The following is a 22,601-nucleotide window of genomic DNA, read 5'->3' on the forward strand; positions in this document are numbered from 1 at the left end:
GGTCCTCTATAGTCCTTTTCTCCCACTCTTTTTCATTCTCCTTCTCCCCCTTGACAGAACATGTGGAAGGGCATGTTCCTAAGCTCTGTATTCAATTCCTGTTCAAGGATATACTCTCGGAAGCCCCTGAAGGATTTTATGGCTGATCTCTTTGAAGAAATAGGGTAAATACAATAAAAAACAGAAAAGATTAAAAGAACCCTATAATCCTCCTTAGTTCTTACAAGTCATGTTCCCTAAGCTTTTCTCTCACAGAAACTGGAGGCATGCTTATTTCCTGCCCTCAGTTTGATTCCTATCTACAGGATTTCACAAATTTCCTACTTTTCTCAACTCTGTATTTAATGGTCCCTCTTTCCAGTACATTGTCATGAAGAACTCAATAGGACAAAAAAGTAATGATAAAAATAAGGGGCATTCTTATGAGATAGTTGGTATTTTTTAGGATCGTTCACCCCACAGATCCCTTTTTAAAAATTTTATTAACTAAATATTATCCTTAACACAAGTAAATATGATTGTTTTAATTAGTTCTTGTGTTACTGTGACCAAAATACCTGATAAGAACAATTTATAGGAGGAAAAGTTTGTTTTGGCTCATGGTATCAGAGGTCTCAGTAGACTGATGGCTGACTCTGTTGCTCTAGGCCTGTGCTAAGGCAGCTCTTTATGGTGGAAGGACCCAGCCCAGGAGAGCTGCTCAGCTCATGGCAAGATCAGGAAGCAGAGGTGGGAGGAGAAGGGGATGGGATTCCAGGAAGGATGTATCCTTCTAGGGCACCTCTCAGATGACCTAACTTCTCCAGCCATGCCCCACCTGCCTACAGTTTTCACCCAGTCCATGCAACAAGGAAGGGCTGATTACTTATAGCTCTCACAGTTCGATCATTCCACCTCTTAATATTCCTGCAGAAACACAGGCGCTTTAGGTGGACACCTCATATCCAAGATGTAACAATTTATTTTATTTTAATTTTTATTAAAGGATATAAATTGTACATACAGGATAATAATGGCTAGCAAGTAAAGATGCACAGGAATAAAATAAAAATCTTAACAGAGTGTTGTTAAGCAGTTGTGCATGAAGTGATGTTTTGTTTTTTAAATTTCCTAGTGAGGAATATGAGTATATGTATTTTTATAGTGGAAAAATGAAATGTTGTTTATGTATTTATTCAATTAAAGTAATCCTGAGGATTTTCTGTTCTAGGCAGAAACTATGATTGGAAGGAACAACTGCTAAACGGTTTCATTTTGTTCAGGATATTTACAGAAATTCCTTCCTAGATTATTCTTCCAGCATTTCCTCGAAGGAACTACCAGAGCTTCCTAAAATGAAGTAGGAAGTGACCTGATGAGATCTCCGATGTAGAAAAATAACTAAACAAATTTATTTTGGGATTTATGATGGGACTGGCCCATCATGAGTCTTGAGGTAGCAAAGCAAATTGGACCCTTTCCAGGAGTCCAGAGGGAGATGAGCTACTCATGAGCTGAGACAGTAAGCTGGAGAGGAAGGAACAGATATGGAAGCAGACACTTCAAAGTAAACATGTCCAAAATTAAACTGCATTTAAAAAACTCCTCCCCCACCAGCAAGTTCACTTCTCCCCTATTTCTTTCTCAGTAAAGGGTCTACCTACTACCCTGCTGCCCAAGATAGAAACCTTGATTTCTGTATCTCCTTTCAGTCCATCACAAAGTCCTTTTAGTTCTTTTTCCTAAATAGCTCCTAAGTTCATCCAGTTCTGTTTACCTTATAATTAGGCCACTATCATCTCCTTCTTGAATTTTTAAGTCTTCAAACTGCTTTCCTTTGCTATCAGTTTTCTTTTCTCTCTGTCTCTCTCTCAGATCATTCCATCAGAGTTATCTTCCAAAGCAGAAAATCTGTTCTTTTTACTCCTCTGCTTTTCTGTATTCTCAGTGAACAGTGCAAACTCTCAGCTTCTAAGTCTTTGCGAGAGTTAGACCCCACCTCCCTTTCTACTTTCCTACTGCTCCCTTCCTTACCCCTAATGTAGCATTTGAGTTCACCCTCTCAGCTCCCCAGTTCACTGTTGCCCACAAGTTTTTCCACACACTTCTCTCTCCTCCTTCCCTGTACCCTCTGACTGCTTGATATCTCAATGTAAATATAACTGTTTGCAGTGGGCCTTTCTAAGCCTTAAGTTAAATCTTAACTTTCTCAGATGCTTCATATGATGACCCTAGGTCATCCTGTATATCTGTAAGATTTGCTTAGTTGCCTGTGTTCCCTAGTAGACTGTAAGTCATAAGTGTAGCCAGAAGCTATTGTTTTTATTTCTTGTTTTAAATTTACCACCATATCTAGCACTACTAGGAAGGTGCTGTAACTCTATGTGCTCATATAGTTGATGAATTAGACAAGAAAGAAGGGATGAGGAGGGAATAGGAGGAAAATGGAAGGAGGAAGAGAAAAAAGAGAAGGAAGGAAGAAAGGAGCGGGAGGTAAAGAAAACTCCAGGTTTTATTGATAGGGATCGCAAAGAGCCTAGTGACATTTTGAATGGCGTTTGGGGGAAAATGGGGTAAAATACCACCAAAATATAAAAAGTATTCTAAGATTTCTTCACTTAGTGGCAAGACACAGAGAGCAATACTAATATATTGGAGTTAAAAGATGAGTAGTTTGACTAGAATCCTAATGAATTTGGTATGAACATCTGGTACAGAAGTTTAGTTGTCAGAGTAAGAGGTCTCCAATGGAGCTTAGGAAAGAAGTGTGAGCCATATGTGATGACTGAGGTCATGGGAGTGGGTGAGACCTCCCAGAGAGTATGTGGAACAAGAAGATAGCTGAGGTTGGAGTTCTGTAGATCCTGATACTTAAAGAAACACAGCAAAAAAAAAAATCCTTAGTAGTAGCTGAGGATCTCATCCTACATCTGTGGGAACTGTGAGCTCCTAAATGGTGCATTGCTCAAGAGAAATTTGGAAAAGCATGACTGATCCAGTAACTTTGCAGTTGGTAAGGGAGGAGGAACTCCTTGATAGTAGCTTTTCATGACTCATTGCTTTCAGGAAATCCTTCCTATTTCTGACATGCTAATGCATTTATGATGTTTGCTTCTCTGTAGGATCACTGAATTTAACAGAGCTGAAAAATTAACACAGACATTTTACTTACCCGATTTTATCTATTTAAAATTTTATGTTTATTGCAGCATGCCATTTAAAGCTTACATAGCTGTTGTAATTGACATGCAAATGTGCAAATGTGATTTTCTGTCTTTGTGCTTCTGTGCTAAGCTTGAAATTATTTTGGGTGAAATCCAGTTAGATACTGAAAAGATTCCCTAGAAGATGAAATGGCCCATTATTCCTGCTTTAGTGAATCTTTCTGTTTGGCATTCTGCTCTGATACAACCTTAAAGTTTTGCAGGAGAAATAAATTGAATCATTCACAAATTGTCCAGCTTTTTAAAATTTATAACTTACCACAGATTCCATTATTAAATGTTCTTATTAACATGGTCATTAGATAATTAATATTTACTGAGTGCATTATTAGTATCAGGTGCTCCCTGGGGTCTGGGAATATAGTGATAAACGAAGCAGGCATAGGTCCTTCTCTCCTATAAATCTCCATGAATCCTGCTTAATTGATTTGAATTTCCAGCTTGGTGCTCATAAAATACTTTTTTCCATAAGATGTTTAGTACATAGTTAAAATAACTCTAATAATGCTTGCCTCTCTATTTGACTTTTGTTATTACTACTAGGTACCATGCATTGCCCTGATGTACCTAATTATTTTTTTAGAATGGATCATAGAATTGAAGAAAGAAATAATTTAAGGCTCAGATTTCCTTTAATAAATTTATCACTGAAAAATTAATATAACCCATAATGTAGAAGCTAAGAACATGAGCTTCAGAATCACACACACATGGATTTGAGTTCTGGCTCAGAACTCAAATTAGCTGTGTGACTGTGTACATGTTACTTAGCTTCTATGAGATTTCATGTCTTTTTATTATTATTTTTGTTATTTTAGTTATACACCAAAGTAGGATTCATTTTGACATAATTATAAAAGCATGGAATATAATTTGTATAATTGGTTCTAATTTAGACCCCACTATTTTCTCTTCCTCTCTCCTCTCCTGATTTCTCTTCTCTTCCCCTTTTTTTCTTCCCTCTACTCTACTGATCTTTGGGCTATTTACATTTTTTTTAAATTAGTGTCTTGGGCATGTACATGATGGTGAGATTCATATATATATATATGAAAGTTGGGTCAGATTCATTGTCGATTGTCTTTCTCTTTCAACCCTACTTCCTTCCCTTCGTTCCCCTTTGTTTACTCCACTAATTTTTCTTCCCCTCCTCCTCCTCCTCTTCTTCTTCTTCTCCTTCTCCGTCTCCTCCTCCTCCCTTTTCTCTTCTTCTTCCTCTTTTTCTTCCTCCTCCTCCTCCTCTTCCCCCTGCCTCCTCCTCCTCTTCCTCCCCCCCCCACCTCTTCCTTCTTCTCCTTCTTCCCAGAGCCTCCCTTATTTTGGATTAGCTTTCCCAAATTATAGAAAACTTTTGACCTTTGGCTTTTTGGAACTGGCTTATTTCATTTAGCATGATAGTCTTCAGTTGTATCCATTTACTGGCAAATGCCATAAAGTCATTCATCTTTATGGCTGAGTAATACTCTGTTGTGTGTGTGTGTGTATTTACTTTATCCATTCATCTGTTGAAGAACACTTAGGATGGCTCCAGAATTTAGCTGTTGTGAATTATGTTGCTATGAACAATCAAGTGACTGTGTCACTATAGTATGTTGATTTTAAATCCGCTAGATACATACCAAGGAATGTGATAGATGGGTCATGTGGTGGTTCCATTTCCAGTTTTTTGAGGAATATCCATACTGCTTTCTAGAGTGGTTGCACACAATTTTTCAGATCCACCAACAATGTATGAGGATACCCTTTTCTCCACATCCTCTCTGATATTTATTGTTACTTGTATTCTGATAATCGTCATTCTGACTAGAGTGAAGTGAAATCTCAGTGTAGTTTTAATTTGCATTTCTCTAATTGCTAGAGATATTGAACATTTTTTCATATATTTGTTGACCAAATGTATTTCTTCTTAGTGAACTGCATGTTCATTTGAGCATTCATTGATAGGGTTAATTTTTTTTGGAGTTAATTTTTTGAATTGACAGCAGAATGCATTACAATTCTTACTGCGCATATACAGCACAGTTTATCATATCTCTGGTTGTATATAAACTATGTTCAAACCAATTTGTGTCTTCATGCATGACTTTGGATAATGATGTCCATCACATTCCACCATCCTTGCTAATCCCCTGCCTCTTCCCTTTCCCTCCCACCCTTCTGCCCTACCTAGAATTCATCTATTCCTCCCTCCCTACCTACCCTACTACGAGTCAGGCTCCTTATAGCAGAGAAAACATTCATCATTTGTTTTTTTGGGGATTGTATAACTTCACTTAGCATTATCTTCTCCAGTGCCATCCATTTACCTGCAAATGCCATGATTTTATTCTCTTTTATTGCTGGGTAAAATTCCATTGTGTATAGATGCCACATTTTTTTTATCCATTCACCCACTGAAGCGCATCTGGGTTGGGCTCCACAGTTGATCTATCGTGAATTGTGCTGCTATAAACATTGATGTGGCTGTGTCCCTGTAGTATGCTGTTTTATCCTGGAGATTAATGCTCTACCTGAGGTGTGGGTGGTAAAGATTTTTCCCATTCTATAGGCTCTCTCTTCATGCTTTTGTTTTCTTTGCTGTGAACAAGTTTTTTAGTTTGATACCATTCTATTTATTGATTCTTTGATTTTACTTCTGTGCTTTGGGAGTCTTGTTGAGGAAGTCATTTCCTAAGCCGACATGATGGAGAGTTTAGCTTACATTTTCTTCTAGTAGGAGAAGGGTCTCTGGTTTAATGCCTAGGTCCTTGATCCACTTCAAGTTGAATTTTGTGCAAGGTGAGAAATAGGGGTTCAATTTAATTCTTCTACATATGGATTTCCAGTTTTCCAAACAGCATTTGTTGAAGAGGCTATCTTTTCTTCGGTATATGTTAATAATGCCTTTGTCTAGTCTGAGATAACTGTATTTATGTGGGGTTGTCTCTCTGTATTCTATTCTATTCTATTCTATTCTATTCTATTCTATTCTATTCTATTCTTCTATTCTAGTCTAGTCTAGTCTAGTCTAGTCTAGTCTAGTCTATTAGTTTTCATGTAGGTTTTGGTGCTAATACTATGCTCTGTAGTATAATTTATGAGATCTGGTATTGTGTGCCTTCTACTTTTCTTGCTAAAGATTGCTTTAGCTATTCTGCTCTTCTTGGTTTTCCAAATTAATTTCATGACTGGTTTTATATTTCTATGAAGAATATAATTGGAATTTTAATAGGAATTGCATTAAATCTGTATAGCACTTTTGGGGATATGGCCATTTTGACAATATTAATTCCCCCTGTCCAAGAACATGGGAGATTTTTCCATCTTCTAAGGTCTTCTTTAATGTCTTTCTGTAGTGTTTTGTAGTATTCAGTATAGAGGTGTATCACCTCTATTACCAGTGTCTTCTTTACTGTCTTTCTGTAGTGTTTTGTAGTATTCAGTATAGAGGTGTATCACCTCTATTACCAGTGTCTTACATTTTATGGGGAGACCAAATAATAATTTGTTTATTTTTTTATTTTACCTCTTTTGTTAGATAGAATCCCAAGTATTTTTTTAGGCTATTGTGAATAGGATAATTTATCTAATTTCTTTGTCAGTTGGTTCATCATTGGTATGTAGGAATGCAATTGATATAGATGTTAATTTTATATCCTGCTATTTTGCTGAATTTGTTTTTTAGTTCTAGAAGTTTTCTGGTGGAGTTTTTGGGAACTTCTATATTTAGGATTATGGTCATTGGCAAATAGGGATACTTTGAGATCCTCCTGTTCATATCATCTTAATTTCTTTCTTTTGCCTAATGGCTCTGGCTGGAGTTTCAATAAATATGTTGAATAAAAGTGGTGAAAGAGGGCATCCCTGTCTTGTTCCAGTTTTTAAAGAATAAGACTCTCAATTATTCTCCATTTAGAATGATATGGGCCTTGGGTTTAATGTATATACCTTTTAAAGTACTGAGATATGTTCCTACTATCTCTAGTTTTTCTACTGTTTTGAACATGAACCAATGCTGTAGTTTGTCAAATGCTTTTTTCTGCATCTATTGAGATAATCACATGATTCTTGTATTTAGGTCTATTGATTTAGTGAATTAAGTTTATTGATTTCCATATGTTGATCCTTCCATCCTTGCATCCCTGGGATGAAACCTACTAATCATGGCACACTGTCATTTTAATAAGTTTTTGTATGTGATTTGCCAATATTTTATTAAGAATTTTTGCATCTATGTTCATCAGGGATATAGGTCTGAAGTTTCATTTCATTGCTCTATCTTTGTCTTTCAGAATCCGGGTGATACTAGCTTTGTAGAATGAGTTTGGAAGGGTTTCTTCCTTTTCTATTTCACAGAATAGTTTTGAGGAGGAATGGTGTTAGTTCTTTGAAGGTCTTGTAGAACTTGGCTGAGAATCCCTGTGGTCCTGGGGTTTTTTCTTTGTTGGTGGGCTTTTGATGACTTCTTTAATTTTGTTGCTTGAAATTGATATGTTTTAATTTTGTAGGTTCTCATGGTTCAATTTAGATAGGTCATATGTCTCTAAAAATTGGTTGAAGTCTTTAAGATCTTCTCTTTTATTGGAGTATAAATTTTCAAAATACTTTCTTATTATCCTGTTTTTCATTAGTGTCTATGGTGATGTGTTCTTTTCCATCATGAATTTTAATAATTTGAGTTTTTTTCCTCTTTCTCATGGATAACATGGCTAAGACTTTATTGATTTCATTTATTTTTCCAAAGAACCAACTTTTTGGTTTTTTTGAAAAATTTTTGGTTTCAATGTTATTGATTTTGGATCTGAGTTTAATAATTTCTTGTCTTCTGCTTTTGGAGTTGATTTTTTCTTCTTTTTTATGGCCTTGATATGTAATCTTAGGTAGTTTATTTGGTGACTTTCTGTTTGTTTAATGAATGAGCTCAGTGCTATGACCTTTTCTTTTAGAACTCCTTCATAGTGTCCCAGAGATTTTGATATGTTGAGTTGATATTTTCATTCACCTCTACATGTTTTTTTAATTTCACCTTTGATTTCTTCTGTTATTTATTGTTCATTCAATAGCATTTTATTTTATCTGCAGTTGTTAAAGTAGCTTCTATTTTTATTTAATAGTTGACTTCTAATTTCATTCCATTGTGATCTGATAGAATGCAAGGTATTATCTCTGTTTTTTATTTGCTGAGTTGTTTTGTCTCCTAAGATGTGGTCTATTTTAGAAAATCATCCATGTACTGCTGAGAAGAAAATGTGTTTAGTCATTTATGGTTGAAATATTCTACATGTCTGTTAATCTAAATTATTAATTTATTTTGTGGTCTTGTAGCTTCATAATTTACTTTTTGTTTGGAAGATCTATCCAGTGATGAGAGAGGTGTGTTAAAGTCACCCAAAACTATTGTGTTGTGGTCTATTTGATTCTTGAATTGGAGAAGGGCTTGTTTTATTTACATAGATATTCCATTGTTTAGGGCATAAATATTTACAATTGTTATACCTTGTTGATGTATAATTCATTTAAGCAACATGAAATGACCTTCTTGTTTTCTTCTGATTAACTTTGGCTTGAAGTCTACTTTAATATGAGAATAGAAACCCCTGCTTTTTTACAGGTCTATGTGAATCATATGATTTTTCCCATCCTATTACCTTCAGTCTATGGATGTATTTGCTTATGTGATAAATCATAAAAAATCAGCATATTTTTCAGTCTTACTTTTTGATCCAGTTCTCCAATCTATGTGTTTTGATTGATGAGTTTAGTCCATTTACATTCAATGTTATTATTAAGAAAGGATTTTTATTCCCTGTCATTTTGATTTATTTCTGTTTTTTAATTTGAATTAATTTCTCCTTTGATTGATTATACTTCTATTCTTCCCTTATTTGGTTTTCAATTTTATCTCTCCTTTCTTCTTCATGAAATATTTCATTGACTATGTTTGTACTACAGGATTTCTAGTTTTGAATTTTTCTACCTTTTGTTTATCATGGAAGGTTTTTTTTTTTTTTCCATTGTCAATTCTGAAGCTTAAGTTTGCTGGGTATAGTATTCTTGGCTGGTATTTATTTTTTTTTCAGAGTTATTCCAAAACCTTTTAGGGTGTGGGTTAAGAAATTATCTGAGATCTGGATTTGTTTCCCTCTAAATATGACCTGTTATTCTTAGACTTTAAAGTTCCATTCTTATTCTGTATGTTAGCCTTTTTCATAATAATGTGCTTTGGTGTGGGTCTATTGTTTTTGTATATTTGTGGTCTTATAAGCCTCCTATATTTGATTTTTTCCATTTCATTCTTAAGGTTTGGGAAATTTTCCAATATTATTTTATTGAAAAGACTATGCATTTCTTTGGTTTATATCTATTTTATGCATATATTTGGTTTATAGCCTTCATCTATCCTGATAGATCTTAGATATGATCTTTTCATATCCTGATAGATCTTATATATGATCTTTTCATGTCATGCCATATTTCTTGGGGGTTCTATTTATGGTCTCTTAACTTCTTTTTTTCCTTTGTTTTAATTGGTTGTTCAAAACATTACAAAGCTCTTGACATATCATATTTCATAACCCACTTGGTCTCTTAACTTCTTTTCTCTATGGTCCACTTTGTTTTCCAGATTATACATCTTGTCTTCATAGTCTGAAACTATCTTCCAAGTGGTCTATTCTGCTGGTGATGCTTTTTATTGAATTTGTAATTTTCTTTATTGATTCCTTTATTTTGAGAATTTCCACTTGATTTTCCCCCAATCTCTCTCTCTTATAGTGATCTTTCATTTTTTGTGTTTTCTCTCTGATTTCACTCCTTACATCATCCATTACTTCACAGATCAGTTTTAATATGAACTTTCTAAACTCCTTCTCTGATATTTCTTCCACTCTGATGTTGATGGATTCTGTTCTTGAATTTTGGGGTTTGTTTGGGGTGGTTTGTTTTCTTGCTTTTCATGTTATTTGTATGTCTACCCATTTAACCATATGGGTCTGAGGCAATAGAGTTTCTACTCTGAGGACTTCGTGTCCTTGAAGCTTACCAGTGTCATATATTTTATGGGGAGACCAAATAATAACAAACAATGCAAACAACATTCAGCACTAAACTCAATACTTAGTTTTTAATTTGATATCAATATGTTAATTGGCGGGCTGGGGATGTGGCTCAAGCGGCAGCGCGCTCACCTGGCATGTGTGCTGCCTGGGTTCGATCCTCAGCACCACATACAAACAAAGATGTTGTGTCCGCCGAAAACTGAAAAATAAATATTATAAAATTTTCTCTCTCTCTCTCTCTAAAAAAACTATAATTAATGAGTTTAAAAAAATGTTAACTGGCACAATAAGTAGAAATGGTATGTTTAGCAGTTGCCAATAGTAAAAGGAGTAAGTTTGCAAAAGAGTTTGCTATTATAAAAGGTGAATGGGGAAAATGCAGAAGAGATGTTAGATGTGACAATTACACAGGAGGAGAGAAAGTAGAAGTAAAAAAATTAAAGTAAGACTGAAAGAGAGAACAATAGAATTTGGCTATTAACAAAAGAAAAGAGAAAAAGAAATAGGCAAGTGAAAAACAATACAAAATAAAAACAAAATATAGTAATCTAAAACTCTAGCCCTGAAAAGACAGTCGTGAAAAATAACTACCTTCAAAAAATGCTAGAAAGGAGAAAAGTGAGACAAATATGTATATGTACAAATGTCCATGACTCATTCATTACACAAACTGTTTTATTCACCTTTTGTGCTACTGTGAGTAAAAAACTTGACCAGAACAATTGTAGAGGAGGAAAAGTTTATTTAGAGATACATGATTTCAGAGGTCTCAGTCAATAGACAGCTGGCTCCTTTCCTTGGGGCTGTACATGAGACAGAACATTGTGGCAGAAGAGTGTGGCAGAGAGAAGCAGTTCACATGATGATCAGAAAGCAGAGAAAGAGTGACTCCACTCTCCCGATACAAGACATATACCCCAAAGCCACACCCCCCAATGCCCACCTTCTCCAGCCACACCCTACCCACCTTTAGTTACCATTCAGTTAATCTTTATCTGGGGATTAATTCCCTTGTTGGGTTAAGACTCTTACAACCTAATCATTCCTCTTCTGAACCTTCTTGCATCACCACACATGTGAGCTTTTGGGGGATACCTCACATCAAAACCATAACACTAATGCATTTTATAACTGCTTTTTCTATTTCTGTGAAGAATGTTATTGGAGTTTTGATGGAAATTACATTGAATTTGTATTGCACTTTTGGTTTTATGGCTATTTTGGTAATATTACTTCTGCCTTTCCAAGAACATGGAAGGTCCTCCTATCTTCTAAGGTCTTCTTTAATTTCTTTAGTGTTCTATAGTTTTTATGATAGAGGTCCTTCACCTCTTTGTTAAATTTATTCCAATTTTTTTTTTTTTTATTTAAGGCTATTTTGAATCGGATAGTTTTCCTAATTTCTTTTTCACCAGATTCATGATTGGAATATAGGAACACAGTCGATTTGTAGGTTTTGATGTTGTATCCTGCCACTTTGCTAAATTCATTTATGAGGTCTACAAGTCTTCTTGGAGTTATGTCAGTCTTCTAATTGTAGGATCATGTTATCAGCAAATAGAAATAGTTTGAGCTCTTTTTTTCCTATTCATACCTCTTTAATTTTCTTCTCTTGTCTAATTGCTCTGGCTAGAATTTCAAAGACTATGTTGAATAGAAGGTGAAAGTGGGTATCCTTATTTTGTTCCTGTTTTTGAGGAAATGCTTTCAGTTTTTCCTCCATGCAGAATAAGTTAACCTTGGGTTTGTCCCTGTTTTTTCTAGTGTTTTGAAACTGAATGGATGCTGTGCTTTGTCAAATGCTTTTTCTGCATCTCTTTAGATAATCATATGATTATTGTCTTTATTTATTTGGTGAATTACATTTATTGATATCCATATTTTGAATTAACTTTGCATCCATGGGATGAAACCTACTCAATTATGATGCACTTTTTAATCTGTTTTTGTATGCAGGCTGTACCTTATTAAGAATTTTTGCATCTTGTTCATGATTGATATTGGTCTAAAGTTTTCTTTCCTTGATATGTTATTGTCCGGTTTCATGTCTTTGCCTAGCTTTGTAGACTAAATTTGTTAGTTTCCTCTTTTTATATATCATGGAATAATTTGAGGAGGATTGTTATTAGTTCTTCTTCACCGGTCTGGTAGTACTTGGCAAATCATTCACCCAGTCCTGAGATTTTGTTTGTTGGAAGACTTTTGATGGCTGCTTCAATTTCATCACTTGAAATTGATCTGTTTAAGTTTTCTATATCCATCTGGTTGACTCTTTTTAGGTCATATGTCTCTAGGAATTTGTCTATATTGTCAAGATTTTCTAATCAATTTGAGTATAAATTTTCAAAATAGTTTCTGATGAGTCTCTGGGAGTTCAGTAGTGTTTGTGATGATATTTACTTTCTCATCTTGGATTTTTATAATTTGCATTTTTCCCCTCTTTCTTTCTGTTAGTATGGCCAAGGGTTTATTGATTTGTTTATTTGTTCAAAAGACCAACTTTGTTTCATTGATCATTTGTAATATTTTTAAAATGTTAGTTTCATTGATTTCAGCTCTGATTTTAATTATTTCCTGTCTTTTACTGGTTTAGGTGTTGGTTTGCTCTTTTTATATGGCCTCGAAATGTAATGTTAGATTATTTATTTTTTGTCTTTATTTTTTTAAATGAATGAACTCAATGCTATAAACTTTTCTCTTAGAATTGCCTTTTTACTGTTGCAGAGATTTTGACATGCTGTATCACTGTAGTCATTTGTTTCTAGGAATTTTTTATTTCACCCCTGATTTCTTCTGCCATCCATTCATCATTCAGAAGTGTATTATTTAATCTCTTTTAGAAGTTAATTATTTAATTATCATAATTCCGAAGTGTATTATTTAATCTCTTTCAAATGATTATTTAATCATCATTCAGAAGTGTATTATTTAATCTCTTATTTAATTTATTTTTTTAGTTTATCATTTATTTCTAATTTTATTCCATTACGATCTAATAGAATACAAGGTATTATCTCCTTTTATTTTATTTTTCTAAGATTTCCTTTGTGACCTAAAAATATGGTCTGTTTTAAAAAATGTTCCATGTGCTCCTGAGAAGAAAATGAATTCAGTCATTGATGAATGAAATGTTCTATACATGTCTGTTAATTGCAAATTATTAATTGTATTTTTAATTCTATAGTCTCTGTTGTTGTCTATTTGATTATTGATATTGAGAAGGGCTTGTTTGATGTATGTAGGTGGTCCATTGTTTGGGACATAGATATATGATTGTTATATCTTGTTGATATACGATTCCTTTCAACATTGTGAAATGACCTTCTTTGTTTCTCCTGATTAAATTTGGCTTGCAGTTCACTTTATGTGATATGAGACTAGTAACCCATGCTTATTAATGAAATTCATGTGAGTTGTATGTTTTTTTCCCATTTTTTTCACCTTCAGTCTTTGTATGTCCTTGACTGTGAGATGAGTCTCTTGCAAACAGTGTATTTTGGGTCTTGTTTTTAAGTCCAATCTGCCAACTTTTGTCTTTGATTGCAGAGTTTAGATCATTCATATTCAGTGTTATTATTGAGACATGAGTTTTTTTAAAAAAATAGTTTTTAGTTGTTGATGGATCTTTATTTAACTTATTTTATATACAGTGCTGAGAATTGAATCCAATGCCTCACACATGGTAGACAAGTGCTCTACCACTGAGCTACAACCCTAGCCCAAAAGAGATGAGTTTTATTTCATATCATTTGGTTTATTTCTAGTGTTTAAGTTGGATTTAATTCTCCTTTAGTTGAGTATTTTTCTAGTGTATTTCCTCCCTGTGCTAGTTTTAATTTGTATTTTTCATGAAAATATTTTTTTGAGTATGTTTTGCAGTACAGTCTTTTTAGTTGTGAATTGTTTTAACTTTTGTTTATCATGGAAGATTTTTATTTCACCTTCAAATATGAAGCTTAATTTTGCTGGGTTGATATACTTGGTTGGCATTCATTTTCTTTTGGAGGTTGGTATATATTATTCCAAGACCTCCTAGTTTTTAGGGTCTAGGTTGAGAAATTATATGATCTATATTGGTTTCCCTCTAAATGTGAGCATTATTAACTATTTATCTCTTGTAGCTTTTAAAATAAATCCTCATTGTGTATGTTAGGCATTTTCATAATAATGTTTCTTGGAGTGACTTTATTGTGATTTTGTATATTTGGAGTCCTATATGCCTTCTGTATTGCAATTTCCATTTCATTCTTAAGGTTTGGGAAATTTTTCAAAATTGTTTTATTGAAAAGATTGTGCATTCCTTTAGGTTATATTTCAGAGCTTTCATCTATCCCAATGTATGTTAAAATTGGCCTTTTAATGTTGTTTCAGAGTTTTTAAATATTCTTTCATGGTCTCTTCACATATTTTCTCTATAGTTGACTTTATTTTCAAGGTTATATAGTGTGTTTTTGAGGTCTGAAAATCTGTCTTCAAAGTGGTCAAATCTATTGGTGATGCTTTCCATTAAATTTTTAATTTTGTTTGTTGGTTCCTTTATTTGAGGATTTTTACCTGGTTCTTTTTCAGTATCTCTTTTTCTTCATTGAAGGGATCTTTCACTTCCTGTATTTTCTCTCTAATTTTATACCTTACGTCTTATTTTAGCTCATAGAACAGTTTAACTACAAACTTTCTAATGTCTTCCTCAGACAGTTCTTCCACCGAAGTGTCCAGCATTATGGGTGTTTGAAAGTCTGTGGTTGAAGCTTTTTCATATTGTTTTTGTGTCTGTTCACCTATCAGTATATTCTGACTTCTTTCAAGTAACAAACTACTTTGTGAGAGTATTTTTCATAAGAGCCCTGGGTTGAGTGAACATCCAGATAATTATGTTTTAAGCGAATGTATGACCTTTGCTGATAGAAATATCAGCACCATTTAAAAACATGTCACATATTTACTCTAGTCACTTTTGAGCCAATCTTCCTTCTGTTCAGCCTTGTAAAAACCAAAATCTTGTAGCAGTTTTTCTCTGCATTACCTAAATTCAGATATAAACCTATAGTAAAATTCTGGAACAGGTCAAAAAATTAATTAGTAAATTTGGTGAACTTAATATAACCTTAAGTGAGGGCTAAAAGGGAGAAAGAAGAAAGATTGGGTAAATAGGAGAAGGGGAGAGAGAGAGAGAGAGAGAGAGAGAGAGAGAGAGAGAGAGAGAGAGAGAGAGAGAAACCATGAAAGGATAACTTACACCAAAGTTGAAAACAGAAATCGATGAATGGGTGTAATTTGAGGTAGTAGCATTTAAGCCAAAAGAAAAAGGTATAAACAAGAGAGATATAGGAAAACAAAGATAGGAAGATTGATTCCAATTAATGTTTTATACCATTAGATGAAATACATTCAAATCAGTTAAAGGTAAAGTGTTGCCTGTTGTGTTAGCAATTTCTGTTCAGTTAAGGAGTTATTTATATGATCAAAGTTGAAATACATGGAACTATGGCACATACTTATAATCCCAGCGGCTCTGGTTCCTGAGGCAAGAGGATTATTAAATGTCAGCTGCGGCAATTTAGAGAGGCCTCAAGCAACTTAGTGAGACCCTGCCTATTATATTTTATATAAAAATATAAAAAAAGGGTTAAGGATGTGGCTCAGAGGTTAAGTGTCCCTGAGTTACATGCCTGGTCTTTGCCCTGCAAAAAAGTTGAAATTAGAGTTGTTTATAGTATAATATGTCAAGGTGAAGAAAATTCTTGTTGAATGTTGATTTGGGTTTCATTGAGATTTTGACTTTAACAGATTTCCATCAGTCTTTGGATGTGAGTCTTTCCTGAGTTACAGGGACACAGGAGCCAATTCCATATTTGCTATGTTCCTCTTACCAGAAGTTTCTGGGTTGTCAGTTCTGGGGCCAGCAGCTGACTGCTTAGAGGGTACATTGTTGTGCTTGGCTCCTTCTATTGTATGCAGTAGTTCAGGATGCAGGCTTTGAAGTGCCCCTGGTTGATGTGTGCCACTGTGTATCTGCTCCCCTCTACTGGATCCTCTTCACTAGTAAAGATCTTGGTGGATGTCTTTGAGTGCAAGAACTCTGGTTGTGGGTTTTCTGTGGGTGTTCTGTGGTGCAGAAGTATGGTGCACAAGTATTCTCCCTGGTGATGTGGCTTTCTGATGTATTGTAGGTAAGGGTCTCTTGTGATTAACCTGTCTCTCGTGGTTAACCTGGACTCTTGTTGCTCCAGGTTGTGAATGGTGGGCTTTGATTCCCTGTGCTTTCTAAGTCTGATGCAAGTTTCCCTAAGTATACAAACAATGCCCTGTCACTTGCCAGTTGTGATCATGACTTACCTGTTAAGGCTGGTATCAGCCTCTTCCTGCTGCATAGACTGGTAATTTCCCGCTGGATCTTTTATGTCCCTGGATATTTAGTCAGCTCCCCTCTGGTAAGGCCTGTGATCCTAGGGACTTTCCCTAAGCTTCCCAGGGTGCCTCCTCCCAGTGTCAGTGATCAAGGCCTAGTAAGTCCACTTTCCTTTGTTTAGGGCCTAATCTGCTTCATTCTTGGCTGTCCAAGGTGAGCAATTGGACATTGTGCAGAGTTTAGCTGGACTAGGTACACTTCCCAGTACAGGTCCCATCCAGCTGGTTCAGTCCTCTTGTTTGAGGTGAGGAGCAAGGGTGAGGGAGGGGTTTAGAGGCTTTTGGCTGGAATCATAGGATTTTCATGAGGTCCTACTGCAGGGGACTTCCTTCTGGTGTAATTTGCAGCTGTCTGGGTATGAGAAGACAACCTGCTGATTTAAGGGGTTAACTGGTTGGCTGAGGGCTCCACAAGATGGCTGCCACCCCTTGGCTCAGTTTTCTTTTAAGCTCTTTGAGCTGTTTTAGAGACCTGTCTGTTACTGTTGTGCTTTAAATCTTTTTTTTTTCTTCTTTCCAACAGTTTTTAAATGGTAGAACTTAAGAGAATGTCTCCCCTACCCCCACAAACCCTTCTTTCTCTGTTGCCCCTTTTCCTTATCCACAGGTTTGGGATAGAGTTAGGGCACTCTGAGTTTATTTTCTTCTCTGGTAACCTATCATCCAGTCTCTCCAGGTCCCAGACTATGTAGTATCGAGCATTTATTTTGTCACTCACCTCTCAGTCATGCTTTTCCTTTGCTGCCTCCTTTCTGTGTTGTGAGGCGATTGGGACTTGCTGCCTAGCTCACTTCTACTATCTTTCCTCTGTTGCATTGGTTTCTTGATTTGTGAAATAAGAATAATCTTCTTTCACGGGACTGTCTCAGTGTAATGATTAAATGAAATAATGTGAAAAATACTAGCACAGTATAAGAAATTAATACATTATTGTTGTCACCTATGATATAAAACTGCACATTTTAATGACTTCTACTTTTTACATACAACCTAATTGTTAAAAGATTCATTTGTATTCCACCTCTAAGTGAAAACTTTAAAATAGGGAAATTATACCAGAGCAGATTCCATTTTTAGTAGTGTGTCTTCTAGAAAGGACATCGACTCCTGGGATGAGTAAGTGGCAAAGAAATGAGGGCATTTCAGAGGAGATCAAATAGAGTTGAGTTTTATTAATATATCTTGGTTACAATTTTAGGTTTCTAGGGTTTTAAAGGAGTAGAAAATAGGATAAAAGGAGAAGTGAGTGTTTGATTAAAGCAGAAAATGTATAGTATTGGTTGTCTTCCTGTAACTGAGAACCATATTTCTAAAGAACTGATTAGAAAACCCATTTTTTTCCTACATAAATGATTTCACTCTAATGTCATTCTTCAAATCTGGAGTAAATATTCTGTTGTAATGTCTGAACTTCATTGTAAAATTGTAGAACAAAATAATTAATATGTAGGAGACTAACTTATGGATTTCCCTTTAAAACAGAAGAGCTTAGAATTAATATATCTAGAAGTAAATTTTTGACGAAAACCTTATTTCATATGAGAATTGTGCTATATGTTTTTGCTAGTTTGGTTTTCATTAATAATAAACTAAAACAGTACAACTTTGGGAAAACAGGTTTTTATAAAAGATTCTTCTGGTTTGGCAGAAGAATCAAACAAAACAAAAGTCCCTTTTTGTATAATACTATCTGTGTAATTACAGGGTGTAGGAAAAAACAAGATTGTTGACAGATTTCTTCACCTGCTCAACAGACCACGAGAATATATCCAACTTCACAGGTAAGAGTATTAGACCCACCACTTCTTAAAATCTGATTAAATTATTCATCTTTTACCTAGTGCCATTTAAATATACCTCCCTTCCATCCCATCTCCCATATTGGTGAACCCAGGGCCTTGTCCATGCTAGGCATTCTCTCTACCACTGAGATACATCTTCATCCCTTTTTAGTTTTTTATTTTGTGGCAATCTTGCTAACTTGCCCAGACTGTCCTTGAACTTGCTATCCTCCCACCTCAGCCTGCCAAGTATCTCGGATTATAGGCATGTACCACCACACCAGGCCTAAATATACTTTCTTAAAGGCCCATTTTATAAACTAGTTTCATTCCTGTTCCTCTGCTCTTATCTATCTTCTCCTTAAAAGGTAATAAAACCATACTATATTTATTTTTAAAGTGACTAATACTTTATAAATATGAATTAATAGGTCTTTTGTGGACAGAGAGTGATGAACATTACATTCTAGGAGCAGATCTCATCAACATTGAGGCACTTAAATTAGAAGAAAAGTAAGTGGAGCCTAAGTCTATTCATCTAACAAGAATCTAAAATAGCTCACAGGTAGGAAGAGCAAACTATATGGCTCTCATGTAGGAAATGAAGAACACAGACATGTGGAAGAAGTATGTTAGTAGTGTTTTTTATCTTAAAACACTTTTTGGATTGTTTAGTTTTGTGTGGTCAGAGTACTCATTCAGTAATAGCTTTTAAGCAAATTTTCTCAGCATGGATCATTTTTTAGCTGTATTAGTGAACCTGTTCCCTATTTTAAAACATATAACCAGCAGATCTACTCAAAACAGAAAAAATGAGACAGAATAATAGGGAGGGAAAGAGGAAGGGGGAGAGAGAGGGAGAGAAATATATCCAGTTTTGAGCAACTTAAAACTAGTTTAGAATGTTATTTTACTTCCAGGAAACAAAAGACATTGTACAGTGACAAGAACATTGGATTGATTTTTTTTTTTCATAGTACTAGAGATTAAACCCAGGGGCACTTAACCACTGAGCCCCCCCCCCCCTTTTTTGAGACAGGGTTTTGCTAAGTTGCTTAGGGTTCAGGTTAGTTGCTAAAGCTGGCCTCAGAGTTCTAATTCTCCTTTCTCATCCTTCTGACCACTGGAATTACAGGCTTGTGCCATCACGCCCAGGCCCATTGGATTGAATTTTGAGAATTAATTTCTGGTTTGGGTCTTTTGCTAAATAATTATGAGTTCTTAGAGAATTATAGTAAAGTAGAAGGCAATTACTAGGTTAAAAGACAAAGAAAAAAGGATCAAAGGAAAGTTGAGATATGGCTAAAAACTCCTTCATGGGATATATACTTCTGGCTATGGCAGACTAATGTACCAGATTAGCACTACCACAATAAGCAACTATAAACCTGGACAAAATTCATAAACACTGGGAAAAGAATAACCACCAGAGATCTGCAGTCTGAACAACTATCAGAACTCCTGCATGATTGGCAGCCTGCATTAAACCCTCTGTTTTCCAGAAAATATCTTATAAAGCTTATGCTTTAGAAGTAGAATTAGTCTATCTCTAATTAAAGTTACTATATACCCACCCTTAAAAAGTTTAACAATAAGTCTCAAAAAAAAATCAAAGGTGCTTCTGTTTTAGAAGTTCTTTCTCATACAAAATGGCTTTAAAAATAAAAAGAATGGATTTTGAGCAGACAGGAAAGATAGGAACAAAACTGAACACTTAACTAAGAAAGACTGAAAAATCTAAACACTTCACAACATACCATTAAATGATGTCAAGCCTTCAGTAGAAAATTACTAGATATACAAAGAAACAGGAAAATTGGTCAATAGAAATGGACTAAAAAGCTAAAAAATGATAGAATTAGCAGGCAAGAACTATAAAACCGTTGCCATAAACATTTTTAAGCATTACAAGAGGGGAAATGAGAATAATGAGGGAATAGAAATCCTCAGTATAGAAAAGACAACTTTAAAAAATGCAGCTTCACATATCAACAACTGGAATCTCAAAGATTATAGGAAAAAAATGGGACAGAGCATATATTATGAGATATAATGGGAAAACTCCCAAATTTAATGAAGAACAAAGTCATCAGTCTAAGAAGTTCTATAAATGTCAGCAGAACACACAGGAAGCCACAGCATGACACATCATGTCAAATTGCTGAAAACTAATAGAAGTATCTTTAAAACCACCAGAGGGAATGAAAGCCATAATACATACAGTATAACAATGATAAAAATTACTACTGACTTTTCATGGAGAATAAATATAAAACATAATTCAATGAAGTGGTTACTTTTAAAGCAACAAGCAAGAAGTAGGATAGTACATTCAGCACAAATGCTCTTCAAATATAAAATAAAAGACATTTTCAGACAAAAGCTAAGAATATAGATGTGAAAATTCTTAACAAGTATTAACAAATCATATTCAAGGAAATATAGAAGTATAATATGTCAACCAAGTAGATTTTATCCCAGGAATATAAGGTAATGATATCTCCATTCTTACACCTGGCATTGATTATCTATGTTCTCCATCAATTCTGCTAGGATGTTATTATTATTATTCAAATAACCAACTTCTGGAATTGTTAACCCTTTCTTTTCTTATGTTTCTTTTTCATTTCAATAATTCCTGCTTTTGTCTTTATTATACCCTTTAATTTTCTCCAGACTCAGTGTATTGTTCTTTTTTAAACTTTTTGATGGGAATGCCTTCTTAATCATTGATTTTTGACCCTTAATTTATCATATATGCACTCAAAAAACATCTATTTTTGTCTCTCTTGGGTCTCAGTTTGTTCATCTCTAAGTAAGAGGAATAGACAAGGGTCATTTATAATATCACTTCTTGCTCTATATTTGAATGTCTTTGAGTCTTCAAGAAGAGTATGGTATTTGAGGTTCTTTTAAAGGTTTAGAGGATTAGAGAGAGCATGCCTTACTTCCTGTCTGGCCCATCAACCTCTTGTCCTAAAATAAGAAATGGTCCATAAAGTAGTGAAGAGTTGAATCCTGCTAATTTACATTCTGTGGTAATTCTGACATTGGTTAGATAAATGTGTATATATATTATCTATGATTAATTTTCTAAATTTAAAATGTAGGAAAAATTTCAAAGCCAAATACTTATATTTTATATCACCTGTTGCTGTATTATTAATTCATAATAGTATGTCAAATAAAATTATATTTATTCATTTAACAGGGGCCCTAGGTATCTATGTTTGACAATATTGGATATTAACTTATTATGTAAAAGTGGAAGTCCAAAAGCTCAGTTTGCGATAAATACCATTAAAGAATTTTCACTAATTAGACCTATATCCCCACTAATTTCAATGTAGGGAATTTTTTTCTTTTTTATACAGCTTTAAGGTTGTATTTGCCATAAAATTTAAGCTCATAAAATTGCTTTAAGGGAAACCTATGTCCAAAAGACTTAAAAATAGTGGTCTTAAAAATATGTTTAGGACTTCTTTGATCTGTAGATGATCTATGTAAGGCCTTGTCTTCATTTTAGACTCCTGATAGATTTGTGATGTTACCATCTAAATGATCAGTCAGTCTCAATTTAATTTAGTCATTGGAACACAATTAGTTATAAGAGTCATTTGAAACATAGTCTTGATAAGTAAAACCATCCCCAAACACACATGAATAAAACAACCACAATGCTTTTATGTATGGCCATCTTGTGTTTTGATTATCAGACTTCACAAAATGAACAAGCTGGGCAATTCATGTACTTAGTTAAAATCAAAAATATATCTGAAGAATATGATGTAAATAATTTAAAAGATTAATGGATGCAATCACTTATGCCTTACATTTGTGAAATGTATCTATTTACTTGTTTCTTCTATGATGTTAATTTAACATGAAGGACACTTGCAACTTCTGTAGTTGTATTGCTACCTTGGATAAAAGTACATGTCTATATTAAAATCATAATAATCTAAGGGCTTTGAAATACTTATATTACCAGTTTTTTTATTTGCTACTCTTCATATATAAAGATAGCTCAGGTCCAATCATTAGTATAATATATGTATGCTCTTGTTATTTTTCTAATAGTGGTACTACTGGAAATAGAGTTCCCACATCCCCTACTATAGCCTCAAATTTCTCTTACAATAAATTTTCCTGGCAAATACTCAACTTATTCC

At 34.4% G+C, this 22,601-nt stretch overlaps 1 protein-coding gene across 1 annotated transcript in view; it reads left to right on the forward strand.

Moving 5' to 3' along the window:
- The window catches only part of VWA8 (von Willebrand factor A domain containing 8), a 425,268-nt gene that overhangs the window by 193,633 nt on the left and 209,034 nt on the right, over window positions 1-22,601 (forward strand). Inside the window, exon 21 of the mRNA XM_081281141.1 lies at window positions 18,353-18,429. Coding sequence (XP_081137267.1) covers window positions 18,353-18,429 — 77 coding nt within the window. The remainder of the gene's footprint in view (window positions 1-18,352; window positions 18,430-22,601) is intronic.

This window comes from Spermophilus citellus (assembly GCF_964194105.1).
Source record: "Spermophilus citellus genome assembly, chromosome: 1".
Taxonomy (NCBI): Eukaryota; Metazoa; Chordata; class Mammalia; order Rodentia; family Sciuridae; genus Spermophilus; species Spermophilus citellus.